Source organism: Delphinapterus leucas, chromosome 9 (assembly GCF_059928025.1).
Source record: "Delphinapterus leucas isolate spDelLeu-1000000601 "Yukka" chromosome 9, BTC_Dleu_Yukka2, whole genome shotgun sequence".
NCBI lineage: Eukaryota > Metazoa > Chordata > Mammalia > Artiodactyla > Monodontidae > Delphinapterus > Delphinapterus leucas.
The window spans coordinates 50,970,025-50,986,826 of record NC_143137.1 but is presented as its reverse complement, the minus strand read 5'-3'; the positions used below and the strand labels follow the sequence as shown (position 1 = coordinate 50,986,826).

At 34.0% G+C, this 16,802-nt stretch overlaps 1 protein-coding gene across 1 annotated transcript in view; it reads left to right on the top strand.

The window, feature by feature from the left end:
• The window catches only part of PALS2 (protein associated with LIN7 2, MAGUK p55 family member), a 112,023-nt gene that overhangs the window by 58,069 nt on the left and 37,152 nt on the right, over positions 1 to 16,802 (top strand). Inside the window, exons 3-5 of the mRNA XM_022585029.3 lie at positions 8,635 to 8,787; positions 12,453 to 12,605; positions 13,629 to 13,856. Of these exons, the coding sequence (XP_022440737.1) occupies positions 8,635 to 8,787; positions 12,453 to 12,605; positions 13,629 to 13,856 (534 nt within the window). The remainder of the gene's footprint in view (positions 1 to 8,634; positions 8,788 to 12,452; positions 12,606 to 13,628; positions 13,857 to 16,802) is intronic.

The window sequence follows — 16,802 nt, the reverse complement described above, 5'->3', positions numbered from 1 at the left end:
GTTGTATTTTTATATACTAGCAATGAACAATTGTAATTTACTGAAAAAGAAATTTTTAAAAATACGTGCAAGACCTGTACACTGAAAACTACAAAACATTGCTGAAATTAAAGGCATACATACATACATACTTACATAAATGAAGGAATTGGAAGGCTCAATAATCTTAAAATGTTAATTCTCTGGAAACCAAGCTAAAGATTCAGTATAATCCCAGCCAAAATTTCAGACTGACAAGATGATGAAGGACCTAGACCAGACAAACAATTTTGAAAAAGAACAAAATATGATCTCTTCCACAACCTGTTTTCAAGGATTACTATTGTCCTACAGTAATGAAGACAATACAGTATCAGCATACAGATCAATGGCACAGAATAGAGTCCAGAAAGAGACTACCACTTACATGGTCAACTGATTTTTGTTAATAGCGCCATGATAATTCAATGAAGAAATGATAGTCTTTTCAATATATGTTCCTGAAACAATTGAATATTCATATGCAAAAAAATGAACATTATCTTTCCCCCCACTCTATATGCAAAAATTAGCTAAAAATAGATCATAGATCTAAATGTAAGAGCTAAGACTAAAAAAATTCTAAAAAGACGCATAAGGGAAAAACTCCTTGTGACTTTGGATTAGAGAAAGTCTTCTTAGATAAGACATAAAGAGCATAAGGCTTAATGAAAAATTTGATTAATTAGATTTCCTCTGCAAAAGACACCATTAAGAAAATGAAAAGGTGAGCTACAGGCTGGAAGAAAACATTTGCAGAACATATATCCTAAAAGGGAAGCTGCTCATTTATTGGTAGTAGCAGTGCAAAATGGTACAACTACTTTGGAAGACAGTCCGGCAATTTCTTACAAAGCTAAATATAGTGTTACCATACAATCCAGTGATTGTGCTCCTTGACATTTGCCCAAGTGAGTTGATAATTTGTGTCCATACAGAAACAAACACATGAATGTTTATAGTAGCTTTATTCATAATTGCCAAAACTTGTATGCAACCAAGATGTCCTTCAATAGGTGCATGGATAAACAAAGTGTGGTACATCCATAAAATGGAATATCATTCAGCAATAAGAAGAAATAAGCTATAAAGCCATGAAAAGAGATGGAGTAACCTTAAATGCTTATTGCTAAGTGAAAGAAGCCTGTCTGAAAAGGCTACACATTGTATGATTCCAACTATATGACATTCTGGAAAAGCAAAAGCTATAGAGACAGTATCAAAAAAGTCAGTAGTTGACAGTTTGGGGAGTATAACGGAGGGATGACTAGGTGGGTCACGGGACATTTTTAGGGCAGTGAAACTATTCTGTATGATACTTTTAAAGTGTATGAGTGACATTATGCATCTGTCAAAACCATTGGAACTGTACAACATAAAAGTCAAAATCCATGGAAATGTGAACTATAGGCTTTAGTTAATAAGGGTGTATCAATATTGGCTCATTAATTATAACGTTTATCACATTAATACAAGATACGAGTAAGGGAAACCTGGGGTAGGGGAGCAGATATATGGGAATTCTCTGTATTTTCTGCTGAGTTTTTCTATAAATCTAAAACCTTATTGGCTAAAGTCCATAGTTTACATTAGGGTTCACTCTTTGTGTTGTACATTTGATGGGTTTTGATGCATGTATAATAACATGTAATGTCTTTTTTCTGGTTTTGGTATTAGAGTAATGCTGGCCTTTATAGATTGAGTTAGGAAGTGTTTCCTTTGCCTTCTAGAAGAGACTGTAAAGAAATGGTATAATTTCTTCTTTAAATGTTTGGTAGAATTTACCAGTGAACCCATCTGGACCTGGTGCTTTCCGTTTTGGAAGGTTATTAATTATTGATGTAATGTCTTTAACAGATATAGGGCTACTCAGATTATCTGTATCTCCTTTTATGAGTTTTGGTGGATTGTGTTTTTCAAGGAATTGGTCCATTTCATCTAGGTTATCAAATTTATGTGCATGGAATTGTTCATACCATTCCTTTATTATCCAGGACATCAGTAGTGATGGCCTCCTTAATTTCTGATATTAGTAAATTCATGTCTTATCCTTTTTTCTTAGTTAAGCTGGTAAGAAGTTTATCAATTTTACTGATCTTTTCAGAGAACCTGCTTTTGGTTCTTTGATTTCATGTTTTCAGTTTCATTAATTTCTGCTCTAAATTTTATTATTTTATTTAATTTGGATTTAATTTGATCTTCTATCTTGAGTTTCCTAAGCTGAAATTTAGATTATTGATTTTAGATCTTTATTCTTTTCTAAATATGCATTCAGTGCTATAAATTTCCCTTTAAATACTGCATTCACTGCATCCCACAAGATTTCGTAAGTTGTATTTTCATTTTCATTTAGTTCAGATTTTTTCAGAATTTCTCTTGAGATTTCTTCTTTGACTCATGTCTTATTTACAAGTGTGTTGATTTGTCTCCAACAAATGTAGCTGGGATTTTTATTATACTTTTTATAATCTTTATTCTTATAAACTTGTTAAGGTGTGTTTTATAGCCCATACTGTGGTTAATCTTGGTGAATGTTCCATGTGAGATTAAGAAGAATGTGCACTCTGCTGTTGTTGGATGAAGTTGATTGATGGTGCTGTTCAGTTTAACTCTGTCCTTACTGATTTTTCTGCGTGCTGGATCTGTCAGTTGCTGATAGAGGAGTGTTGAGGCCTCCAACTACAATAGTGGATTAATCTGTCTCTCTTTGAAGTTCTATGAAATTTTTCTTCACATATTTAGATGTTCTGTTGTTAGGATCATTTACATTATAGATTATGTCTTCTTTATTATGTGATGTTTCTCTTTGTTCCTGATAATTTTCCTTGCTCTGAAGACTGCTGTGTCTGAAATTAATATAGCTACTCCAGCTTTCTTTTGATTAATGTTAGCATGGTATGTCTTCCTCATTATCTTTACTTTTAATCTACCCGTGTCTTTATATTTAAAGTGGGTTTTTTGTAGAGAACATGTACTTGAGTCTTATTTTCTTATTGTTTGGTCTTCTATTCATTTTCTGCCATCTCTGTTTTAATTGAGCATTTTATATGACTTCATTTTTTTCTCCTCTTTTAACTTATATCAGTTATATATATATTTTTTAAAGATTTTAGTGGTTCCCCCTTGATTTTGCAGTGCACATTTACAGCTAATCTAAGTCCACTTTCAAATAACACTATATTACTTCACTGTAGTATAACAATACAGTAGTTACTTGAAGTAACTACCTCATAACAGAGTATTTGCAATCTCTCCGTTAGAGCAGGCTGTCAGTCAGTTCATTTATCCATAAGCTGTAATCATCAAATACACTGTTGCTGTTATTTTTGAAGAGTTAATATACTAGATTAATTAAGAATTTTAAAGAGATTTTATGACTTTCATTTATTTTTTCTCTAATGCTCTTTTCTTTATGAAGATCTGAGCTTTGAACCTATATTCCTCTCTCTGAAGAACCTCTTCTAACACTGTTTTAAGGCAGGTCTACTAGCAACAAATTCCCTCAATTTTTGTTTGTCTGACAAAAAGTCTTCATTTCTCTTTACTTTTGAAGGATAATTTGACTGTTTAGATATAATTCTAGGTTGGTAAGTTTTCTTCTTTCTACACTTCTTTCCTATCTGAATGCCTTTTATTTCTTTCTTTTTTTCTTTGAAACTTTCTTCATTGGTTCTTTTTTATTTATTTTAATTGAAGTATAGTTGACTTACAATTTTGTGTTGATTTCTGCTGTATAGCAAAGAGACTCAGTTGTACATATACATTCTTTTTTATATTATTTGTTTTTTTCTTGACTAATTATCCTGGCTAGAAGATTCAGTACAAATGTTCAACAGAATGATGAGAGCAGACATCCCTATCTTGTTCACAATCTTAGGGGAAAAGCATGTGTTAAATATAATATTATTCACTACTAAATATAATAGTAGCTGTGGGTTTATACTTTCTGTTCTAAATTCTGATTTTTTTTGCATATGATTCCATATCAGTACCTACAGAGAACCTTCGTTCTCTGTAAAAGTGGCATAATATTCCATTGCATGAATATAACAAAAATTTTTTAGTCAAACTTCTGATAGATATTTAGGTGACTTTTTCACTTACAAGTCATGCTGTAATATGCAGTCTTGCTACATGTTATTTTGCATATGTATGTATATCTCTAGGATAAATCTTAAAAGAATTGTTGTAATTTTGGTAGATATAGTCCAACTGCTCACTAGTGTGTTCCCACCAGAAAAGAATGTGCGAGAATGCCTGTCTTCTGCCATATTCTCACCAACATGGTATGTTACCAGAATTTTATCCTTGCCAATCTCATTTAAAAAAAAAGTATTTCAGTGTAGTTTTAGTTTGCACTTCTCTTATGAAGGAGGTTGTGTATCTTTTCATACATTTAAGAAGTATTTGAATTTCCTTCTTTGTGAATTTTTCATATTCTTTTCCCCTTTTTCTTAATGTGTTGCTGATCTTTTTCTTACTGGTTTATAGAAATCCTCCCTCTCTGTGTGTGTGTGTGTGTGTGTGTATATATATATATGGAAATTAACCTTTGGTGTGCAATATGATTCATAAGTATTTTGACCCTAGTTTGGCATTTGTATTTTGACTTTGCTGATTTTTGACAGGAAATTTTAAATGTTCAGTTTTAAATGTTCAATACCATTTATTTTATTGGGCTTGTTTTTGTTTGTTTAAATTATAGCTTCCGGATTTGGCATCATAGTTATGTCTTTCCCACTCAATGATTATAAAAACATTCTTTTATATATTCTCTGAATACTATTAAAGCCAAGCTTTTTAAAAAGCCCTTTCTCCTTTTAAAAAATATAAGATTCCCATTTTTAGTTTTTTGACATCTGTGTGGGTCTCCTAATTCTACAGGTATCTCTGAGAGTGGCTCAGCTCCCTGAATGCCTTGAGACATAGTTTATCTAATCTAAGAATTTGAACTTTTTTTGGTTAACTAGATGACAAGCTCTTTACTCATGAGAGAATTCAGTTTTAATTTAGTTACACTTATTTCATCCATTTTTTTCAACAGAACAGATCTCATCCTTTTTTATATCATGTATGCAGAAGCAAAATAAAAATTGAATTCTCCGTTCTCTCTGTCTCATTTCTACTTTCAGCTCAAATTCTTATTTTTTGGTTACTTGTGAACTTGTCTTTATCTTTTTTGTTCAAAAGTCTCTAGAATAAAAGAAGAGGATGTCTCTTGACCACAGTCAATCTTATCTCCTATTTACTTAGCTTTTTCAAGAAATACTTAATGAGCAACTACAATATACTTGGCCATGTTCTAAGAAGACAGAAACAAAATTTATGATATTTTTGTTTTTAAGGGAGAAAGATAAGGTTACTACACATAATCGCAATACCATTATCATTACCAGGTATTTGTCACTTATAGTGCATAACTTTTGTTAAAATTTTTTGTTTGTTTGTTTGCAAGCATAGATGGACTGTGCTTGGGTAAAATACCCAGAAGTTTTGAAAGAACTTTTCTTCTCTGCAGTTCATTTTTCTAAAGTGCAGTGGTGAAGGATTCTCAGAACTGGACATACAAGAGGGCTTAGGCTATATTTGTATCAACTCCAAGTCTACAAAGCCAGTCATGGCATGTTCTTCCAAGCACTTGTGGCAGGTGACATATATTTTTATTGAGTTCTGCTAGCTTTCTAATAATGCTTTTTCTTAAAGGAAGCAAGACCCATTTATTCAGATAGCATGTGATTCATATCTGTTTCTCTGGTCCGTTTTCAGTATTTCCTTTGTCTTTTTTGTTTGGTTAGTTAAATTCAGCTTGGTACTTGCCTCTTGAGAGCTACTAAAGAAATTCTGACTTTAAAGTGAATAAAGGTCTCAACTTCTTTCACATTATCCTAGAACTTAAAAAGTTACATATTAACAAATATGGACCTGTATTTGCTTTCTTGGAAAAACTAAAATTGATCTTGATTGAACTCAGCTATATCTCAGAAATTAATTTTCTGTATTAATATAATTATAGCTGCAGTTTCACTTAAAAACTTTCTCTTCCTCTGAGAATTTATGTATTGTGTAGTGAGATTTTTTTTCCTACCATAAAACCAGCCTGTACCAGGTTTTTGATGTGCAAAAACCTCCAGGTATATTTGTTTTTATAGCATAATTCTGCCCTCCACTTGACTTCCTCTTTCTCTCTTGCCATCAGTCTTTCCACATTCCCTCCTGTCCTCTCCGAATTTGGGAGCAATAAGGTAAGTGGACATAGAAAGGAGGGGAAGTGTATTAGAGTTTTCAAGTCAATGATCGTTTCTGTTCCTTTACTTTTCCCAAAGACTTGAATTTAATCAAAGTCTACCAATATGTAAAGTAACATAGGATATTGTAGAAACTATATTGGCTTAGTACCTGAAAATTTTAAGCCAGTCATTATCTGTTCCCTGGAGAAACAGGTGATCTTTATAGCTCTTTGAGCAAACAGGTGAAGGTTGAAAGGGTGAGTGGTATTCTTGAACCATAAGAGTATAACTTAACACATCTAGACTGGAAGAGCCATGTTAAGAAGCAACAACTCAACCAGCAGTCAATGAGAGCATATATCAGACATTTAAATGAGTGAGAGTAATGCATAATGTTTTAGATTAAATAATTAACTGCAAGATGATGATAGAGTAGCTGGCTGTATAGTGATAAAAGTCGAATAAGCTTTAGTATGTAAGAGCTCAAGCCTTGATGTTGGACTACCTGACTTAGCCACTTACTAGTATGAACTCAAGCAATCACTGTATCTCATTTTGCATCATCAGTGTCTGTGTCTGTAAGGTGAAGATGATAATAACACACCTACCTTTGCTGAGTACACACACACTAGTTCCTGGCACAAAACAAAAGCCCTCAGTAAATGTTAAAGTTCTTTTCTTCCTTTTTTTTAAGATTTCTTATGCTACCATAAGAGTATTAAAAGTATTTGCAAGGTTAACAATGCTACATTAGATTTATTAACAACGAATATTTGTATTAAAACAATTAGCAATTCTAGCTTGTTTTATAAGAGTTAAGTATTTGTGTACATTACTTTTTTTCCAAATGGTGATAATCGTTCCGTGATACATGTTGAATGTCTTCATCATCCTGTCTTTATTAGGCTTGTATTACACTTTAAGAAAATTATAAATTTACCTATTCTCACTCTTTGTGGCATTCTCTAGTCTTCTTAATTTTTTTCTTATCTAAATCTAATAGAAACTCATTCCTCTGTTTAAATTATATTTGGTCTTTTGACATTTTTCTTTGTTTTATAACAGTTACAATTTCTTCTGTATCAGTTTATTTCATATGACTTAAAATTTCTTCTTCAGAGGTGTTTCTTTAAAATGTTGCTAATGTATAGCCCCTCTCTTCTACTTAAACTTATTTCAATCTTGTGAATTACCTGGAAAAATACATTTAAATGTAAAAATGCATTTTTAAAATTAGAAAGTGTATCATTTAGAAGATGACATACAAAAACCAAGATTGTTAGACAGCTCATTAACAATTTTACATTGATACATGTGAAATGATATTTTTGTTTAAATAAAATATAATTTAAAAATAAAAAAAATTAGAAGATGTGTTAGAACTCTGAAGGATCTACTCTGTATGGTAGAAATAACATCTAAAGTATTATAGGGAGAAGTTAAAGTTTGATACTCTTGCCGCTTGAAATTTGGATTTTTCGTCACTTACAGAATTGAATCTTAAAATGTTAAGTGTGAGATTTGTCATCTTGCATGTTTTCATTTATAAACTAAATCTTTATAGTTATGCTCTACCTGTTCTTCAAAATCGGACAGCAACCATTTATCAGAAAAACAACACTTAAAAGATAGAGACTGCTTAGTGTTCATTCTAAGTTTGAATTTAAAACTCTGCTTTACTCCCACTATTAAAGGATTTAGTTAGGACTACGTATTTCCTGCGACAGTATGATTCATGGTTCATTTTCTGTGGAAAAGGTTGTGAGATTAAAAAAAACAGATCAGCTTAAGATATGGAGACATAAGGGGATCATTCCCCTAATGAGATCATATGGTCCTTCAAGGCTCAGTTCAAGACTTGCCTTTCCTGAATTGCCTTTTTCTGCTGAATTTTCAAAATTGGAAAATGGTAGCTTTAGCATTATCATTTGGGGTTCTCAAAATGATTTTCATTATTTTTTAATGATAATCCATATAACGATTACATTCCTATTTTTTATTTTTATTATGCTTAATCATTTAATAAAGCATAAGCAGTATCATTTAGAGTTTGAGTCTAGACTAGAAAGTCATTAGGAAATTCTGTCAGGTAGGAAATTTAATACATTTTTAAAATTCTTGGCCTATTCAGTTTTTTCATGGTTTAGTTATAAAAATGAGTTTTCCATTACTTTTAGGGTAGGAATAGAGGCCAAGATTTATTATATTGCATGATAACATTTACTCTGAAATCTATATATTACCTCTCATTGAAAGATTTGGTTGCAATGAATCAAACTTTCAAGTAATATCTTTTAAAACTTTCTTTATAAAAAGGAAACAAATCAAGAAGAAAACCGCGGTCTGGAGCAAAACAGTGTGTGTTATTAATATAGTGTTGTCTTTTCAGGCTCACGAGAGGCTAGAAGATTCAAAACTAGAAGCTGTCAGTGATAATAACTTGGAATTAGTCAACGAAATTCTTGAAGATATCACTCCTCTAATAAATGTGGATGAAAATGTGGCAGAACTGGTTGGTATACTCAAGGAGCCTCACTTCCAGGTAAACTTTCCCTATTGCTCTTCTTTCCAAGTCCCCTATATTCCCCAAATATTCTCCTTTAGTAGTTAAGTTTCAGTTTAAGATGATGTTTTTTTAAAGATTATTTAGGGCCATATTTTGCAAATGCCAGCTTAGATATTTTAATATCCCATTCTGCTGGGACTACATAAACAGACACACATACTATACAGATGTATAGGGTCTGTCACAGAAGTACATCAGAATGGATTTTTCTTTGTGTAATTAAAAAAAAACAACAACAACCCTGCTTCACCATCACACCACATGCTGGGGACGTTTTTCTCCCTGTGATAGTGCATTTTTCTTCCTCACTACCACTGTTTCCTAGCCCTCCTTGTGACCAGCTGTATACATTTTCAGTATTGCTTCTAAGACTGGGGTGCAGTTGATGACCCTGGAACAAAAGAGAGCTGTATGATGATAGAAACTATGACATAGCATACTTTCCGTAGGTAAAAAAAATAAATGCAATTTAAGCATTTGTCCATGTTTACCAGTTTACCAAAGAAGAATCAGTTTCAGAAAAAAGGAGGTCGAGGAGACTTCTTATAAACCTGTAATTAAGACAGTGTGGTATTGGGGCAGTATTAGAGAAATAGAAACCCCAGAAATACATCCACAGACAAATGGCAACTTGATTTTTGACCGAGATAGTACATTTTAGTGGAGAAAGAATGGACTGTTCAATAAATGGTCCTGGGATAAAGTGTCACCTGCTTGCCATTGCAAATCTTAGCATTAAAAATCAAATGGCAACACCCCTTTGCTTTTTCTCAGAGACTTTCTGTGACTCTCTAACAATGTTACTGCAAAAATTATGTACATTTATAGTGAGATGGTTCCTACGTAAATCTGTATCTTAGGTACAAAAAATACAAACACATGTCAAAGACACCTTTGTGAAGAGGCCAGTTAATTGAGGCCTTATAAGGCATACTAAGTTATTTGGACTTTATCCTGAGGACATTGGGAAGCTTTGGCTTGGGATTGCGGGGGTGGGTGGGTGGTGGTGGTTATTAAACAGGGAGAGGTCAGATTGTGGAGCCAGATGGTTTTGTACCAAGGCAAGAAGTTGTGACAGCAGTACAGATAGTGGGAAATGTGAGAATTTTCAAGTTCTAAGTAGCAAAATCAATAGGGCTTAGTGAGTGGTTACATGTGACAGCTGCAGAAGAGAAATGTGGGAAGTTGATAAGGACAGGATTTCTGACAGACAATTGATGGCATCCACTCTAGGAGAACTGTTTTGGACATGTTAATGTTAAGGTAACAGACCATATTAAGTTTGCAATACCTTAGAAGCATCTGGTAGAGCTTTTCAAGCACGCTATATTTTTTATATAAGTATTTAAAATTTAATGCATAAATTTATATAAAGTTTAATAAATACATAAAATTATGAAATGGCAACAAGTAAAAATTAAGACATTGCATTTTTACTACCCAATCCACTACTGTACTACCATAGTGCATATTCCTCCATACTTTTTCTAGGCATAAATGTACATACATATTTTTTTCCTTTACTGATTGCAATCATTTTGCACAAGCTATTTTGTAACTTACCCTTTTTTTCAGTTGTTGATTTCCACTTTTTCATTTCAGTGGACCTCTGTCTCATGTAGTACACATTCTGTATTCACACATCTCCATTTCCCCCAAAATATTCTTTATAGCTGCTTTGTGCATATGAGTTTTCAACCTAGGTCCATGTGGGGCATCTGGGTGGACCATCCCTTTTTCCCTTGATTATGATGTTGACCCATGGAAGAGACCAGGCCATTTTCCTGCAGAATCCACTCCCTGGATTTATCTGGTTGCTTTCCTGCTGTGTTGTTTATTTATCCCTTCTATTTCTTATAAACAGAAGTTTTACCTAAAAGATGATTCAAATTAATTATTTGGAACTAGAATGCATCTTAAGTAAGGTGATACAACATAAATTAATCTACATCAGACAACGTATAATACCTGGTTGGTCCATCACTCTTGTTGCTGAGATTAGTCCTTGATTAAGAGCAATGACAGCCTGATCCTACCCTTGAAAGCCTTTCCACTAGGAAGTAATCTAGTATGTTATTATTCTATCTAGCATTATACAAATGCTGTTTCCTTTCAACCATTTACCTACTGACAAACATAAATTAATAATCCTTGCCTGAATCAATATTTTCATTAGAGGTTGCAACATGACATTTTTCAAATTCTCTCATTCTACATTTATTAGCTGGTGTTCTTATATAAAGTAGAGCTTTTCCTTATCAACTGAGCTGTTTTAGTTAACCTGTAATGCATTTCCTACTGAAAAGTTAGGGAAATGCTAGATTCTTTTCTTTACCAACTTTCAAAGTAAAGAATTGTTTAAAATAGCAATCTCAAATGGTAACAAAGGAGATTTTTTCAGTCCTGTTTTTTAAATAGCATTGTGGACTTACGGAGTTTTCATTAATTCAGTATGTTTCAATCCTCTACAATCCTTAGTTTTGTTTTGATTTGTCAAATTATCATGACTTTGGCCAGTTGTGGGCAGATTTTTAGTATATGAACCTGAAGCTCATGAGAGTTCTGGACCAAGGGAGTTCTCAGTGTATAAGCAGTGGTTCAAGTCACAGGAGTAGATAATATTGCCTAAGAAGAGTATATACGGTAAAAACTAAGCAGCCCAGATTAGTGATTTGGGTAACTTCCAGCATGTATAGGAATAATACTTATATATGGATTTGTGAATATTTTTCTTCAGTCTCTTATACTGTTTTCATGAAATGACCAAAAATTACCAATTAAGCCCGTATACTGATTGCTTCTGTTCTGAACCTGTTGACATTTTCCCCCTTTTATTTTGATGTTTTTTTTGTTTGAATTTGCACTCCCACCATTCAAAAAAATTTTTTAAATTTAGGTTTAAGCTGAGTATACACAATTACAGTATAAATAAAAATAAATATAACCCCCCAAATTATAAGAAATTCCTAGAAAGCTAGAGCAAAGTCATCCATGAAGATAGCACATATACAGTAAATGTAGGAGGTAAAAGTGTACTATATTCAGGACCATTACTGGCTCTTTTTTCCCCAAAAAAATGTAAATTTTATACCTTTATTAGTAATATGAAATTTCTCATCACTGATATAAGATGCTAATTTTTATTCACTGGATATCTTTTTAAGATATCCAGACATTTTGTGCATGTGAAAAATACGTGGTGTTGCTAACAACAGGCTTAGGATAAAACTTACGGTCCTTGCCATTTGAATTTGTATGATAGCTAACAAATAGGAATTGATAAATATTGAGTGATGGTGATGACAGTGTTGGCAATGAAATTCATTGCCTCTATTGCATCACACTTGGACATCTAGGTTCAGTTTCCATTAAACATAAGGCTTTAAAAAAAAGTCACAAAACTGTCAGTCTCTTCAGATCTTTTAAAACAAGGAATGCAATATTGTTTGATAATAAGTAAAATGATACATGCTTATATGTCATAAAAAGATCCTGTATATACTTGATTTAACTCATATTTGGGAATTTAATAATTGTGCCTTGGAAATTTTTAGTACTCTACTGGGATAATGAACTAAGTTATTTTTAATAACTTATTCCATCTGTAATTAATAACCACAGGCTGTTTTGAATCCTTCTAGTCACTCTTGGAGGCCCATGATATTGTGGCATCAAAGTGTTATGAGTCACCTCCATCAAGCCCAGAAATGAATAATTCTTCTATCAATAATCAGTTATTACCAGTAGATGCCATTCGTATTCTTGGTATTCACAAAAGAGCTGGGGAACCACTGGTGAGTTGATAAGTCAGTGCCCTCTTAAATCTGACATACTTGTGGCTGAGTCACTACTCTATCTCATTTTTTTTTCTCTTTCATAATTTGTATCATTATAAAAACTTCATTCATGTTTGTTTTATCAGTCTTTTTTGGCCTGTGTATAAAATACACAGCTGATGCTCTCTCAACTTGATTTAGCATGCAAAATTAAACCAAAATTAAAAGTTAAACTGAAATAGAGGCGAGAAGAAGTTTGCCGACGAGTAGCAAAAATTTCAAAAGATAACTGTTTTTTTCCTATACCCTTTGAAGAAATAAACTCAGGTTGCTTGCTAATTATAGTATCAAAACACAGAAGAAGGTTGTTATGAAAAATTGAAGTGACTATACTATACTCCAATAAAAATTAACAAAAATTGAAAACATTGGTAGGACTCTGTAAGTAATGAAGTTTACAATTTCCTGTTGACATGCTTATTTCTGGGCTCTGACTATAAGAACAGTGAAGTGGAAAAATGAGAAAAGCTGGGAACAAGGCCATCAGAATGCACAAATACGTTTTCTTGCTCCTTCAAGCTTCCTTTTATCCTGTGGAATGCAAGCTAAGATACGTTTCATTTTCAGTTACCCTTACCATGGAAGTCCTTTTTTAAGGGATGGCATGTCAGCGGTCCCCAACCGCTGGGGCACCAGGGACCGGTTTTGTGGAAGACAGTGTTTCCATGGGGTTGGGGGGGATGGTTCAGGCGGTAATGGGAGCGATGGGGAGCGGCAGATGAAACTTTGCTCCCTCACCCGCCACTCATCTCCTGCTGAGCGGCCTGGTTCCTAACAGGCCACGGACCCCTGGTATATGTTATCACAGTTGCGCATGGTTTAATGAGATTAGAGTATTGAGTCAGGAGAGAACGTGGGAAAAGTAGGAATGATTCACTTACCTACTTTTGGAATTATTTTCTTATTCATACATGTTCATGACTATTTAAGATTTCTTCCTAACAACCTAAAATCAATAATTCCATTCCTTGTTTCCTTCAGGGTGTAACATTTAGGGTTGAAAATAATGATCTGGTAATTGCCCGAATCCTTCACGGAGGGATGATAGATCGACAGGGTCTGCTTCATGTGGGAGATATCATTAAAGAAGTCAATGGCCATGAGGTTGGAAACAATCCAAAGGAATTACAAGAATTACTGAAAAATATTAGTGGAAGTGTCACCCTGAAAATTTTACCAAGCTATAGAGATACCATTATTCCTCAACAGGTTAGTAATAAAGTTCTTGGTAATATTAAGAATGCTTTTATTTCTTTAATCACACTGTTGGGTAGAGCCACCAGTTGCTACTTTTTTGCTAAAGAGAAGAGAAGAGAAAAAACTATCTGGTTTAATTGTTCTGAAGTGCCTTATTTCGTCATGGGTGAATTTTTGGATTTTTAAACAATATCATCTTACTATTCAAAAAGAATTAGGAAAGAAATCTCTTTGTGAACACCATGAACCCTAACATTTCAGTAACCTACAGCTAGGTATGAGAAAAACCATAAAGCCTTTTAGTCATTAATGTAGCAAATGTTTTTGACACCTGTTATGTTCCAGGCTGTGTGAGAAAATAAGCATGTAGTCCTGATCACTTCTAGCTTAGTGTTCCTCTGATGGGCTAAATAGAGAATGAGGCCAGAGAGAGAGGATGGGTCCAAAATGAAAAGAATCTTGAACACCTGATTTGTACGCATTTGGTCTACATTTTGTAACTAATTTTTAGGTAAAATAGATTATTAAGCAGAGGAATGTTTTAATGACAGTGATCATCTAACCTCATTATGTTGAGTGAATTTCAGAAAGGAGAGAGATGAGACCGTGTAGTCAGGAAGCAGATTTTTGAAGGTGTGGGGTAATTTGTGAAAGGCAACTCTAATGGAAGGCTGTGACGGCTGCTTTGGTTCAGATACCTGTGCCACTGCTTACTAGATTATTCTCTCTGTGCTTTTGTTTTCTCATCTATATAGTTGGGATATTTCTTTTCTTAAAAGACTGTTGTAAGGATCAAATGAGTTAATTCACATTAAGGTCTCACAGCAGCACCTGGCACATCCTGAGTGCTCAGCAAGTAGTTGCTGCTATTGTTGTGATGGTGGCGATGAGGTGGTGGTGTTGTGATTGTAAAGAAGTGGTAAAGAAGGAAAAAGTAATAAAGTAATGGCAAAGGAACAGTTGACAATTATGGTAAGCATGTTGGAACTGAGGAGAGAGGGTTGTTGAATCTAGATACTGAAGACATAGGAAATATCTATCAGTGTTTTAGATGCCTTTAATTATTCAGGTTATTCCATAAATTTATTGTTTCATGTGTGAATAAAATTATAGGTCTTTTACGTAAGATACTGCCGGTATATTTTATTTTAATATTGATAATATAATTTAAAAGACTAGTGTTTACATTTACATACAATTCTTTGAAATAATGTGTGTTGAATACGTGCTTTATATTCTTTGGAGGATAAGAATAGTCAGTCATGGGGCTTCCCTGGTGGCGCAGTGGTTGAGAGTCCGCCTGCCAATGAGGGGACACGGGTTCGTGCCCCGGTCCGGGAAGATCCCACATGTCGCGGAGCGGCTGGGCCTGTGAGCCATGGCCGCTGAACCTGAGCGTCCGGAGCCTGTGCTCTGCAACGGGAGAGGCCACAACAGTGAGAGGCCCGCGTACCGCAAAAAAAAAAAAAGAATAGTCAGTCATGAATTTTAGTATGTAAATTGGATTTCTGAAAATACAGAGGCTTATAGTGAACTTTGGTTCAAATGAAGGGTAGAAACCTTGTCTTCAAGGAAAAGAATCATGAAAGAACTGGTGTTAGAAACTAGACATTTTAAATAACTAGTACCTCTCAGACTACTTTTTTCCTCAGTTGGCACCTGAGTAGATTGGAAAAGTAGAACTTAAGATTTATGTATTTATTTTTAAATTATATGTTAGTTGTGATAGTTAGAAAGATTTTCTTTTTCCCCTGTGGTTCACACTTCAGAAATCCTACCAGCTCACCATGGCTATGATGGACTCTTATGGGAAAAAGTAATTTTTGTGATATTAGTAGCTAGGGCTTTGGCCCAAATTCCTTTTTAGATTCTGCACCTGGTGAATGGTCTGAATGATGTGAAATGCAAGGGTATTTAGCCCTATCTTAGGCATACATTTTTGTCCATCCTGTGCCTTCTCAAACTCTGCTTTTTATTTAGCCTTCAGAACTGGGAGAGGGCATTGAAATGGGGAAAGGAGAGGCCTTCCATCCAAGCCTGAGGCAGTCTCAGACCTATCTTACCATAAAAAAGAAGACTCTAACATGGAGCCTTCCAACAGGAGAGAGAAAACACAGCCAAACTGGGACATTTTTAAAGTGAGAGGGGGAATGATTACTAATTATGCTGGAATATGACTGTCCTGGGCACACTGTGGTCCTCTTACTAAGAGACACTAATGGGAATCAAGGGCTTCCAGCCCTTCCAACTCTGCCCCTCTTTCACTCACTGGAAGCTCCACCATGTAGTCCTGTTGGGCCTGTCTTAACTCTTTCTCTTATTGCCATGAGAGCAGATGGAAGCCAGGAAGTCTCCATACCAGGATGCTGTTTTTCAAAGCATGGTCAGTGGATCATCTTTATCAGTAACATTTGAGGTGCTTACTAAAACTCCAAAATCTTTCATGAGACCTAAGAATCTATATTTTTAATTTGAAGATCAGAATGGGTTAGAAGTTGCAGCTAATTCTGAAGTTCTCCAACTTACATGTATGTTGGGTTTCCAAAGCTGTTTAAAATTCCATTTCTTTAAGGCCAAATTGATGGGAATTCTCTCTTTGAGGCCTTTATGACCCAGGTGCCAAAAATGTTATGAAAAGAAATTACAGTTTCATTTCACTCAAGGATATACATGTAAGAATTCTCAGTAATATATTAGTAAATGAAATTTAACAATATATTAAAAAGATACTACAACATGTCCAAGTTGGATTTATGTATGCTAGGATGGTTTCATGTTAGAAAATCCATATATGTAACCAAACACATTAACAGATTAAAGGAGAAAAATATCAGTAGAGAATTTGATAAAATTCAATACTTATGATGTTTTTAAAAAAGATTAGTAAATTAGGAACAGGAAAGAACCTCCTTAATCTTATTTTTTTTTAATTAAAAAAACCTAAAACATTCTCAATAG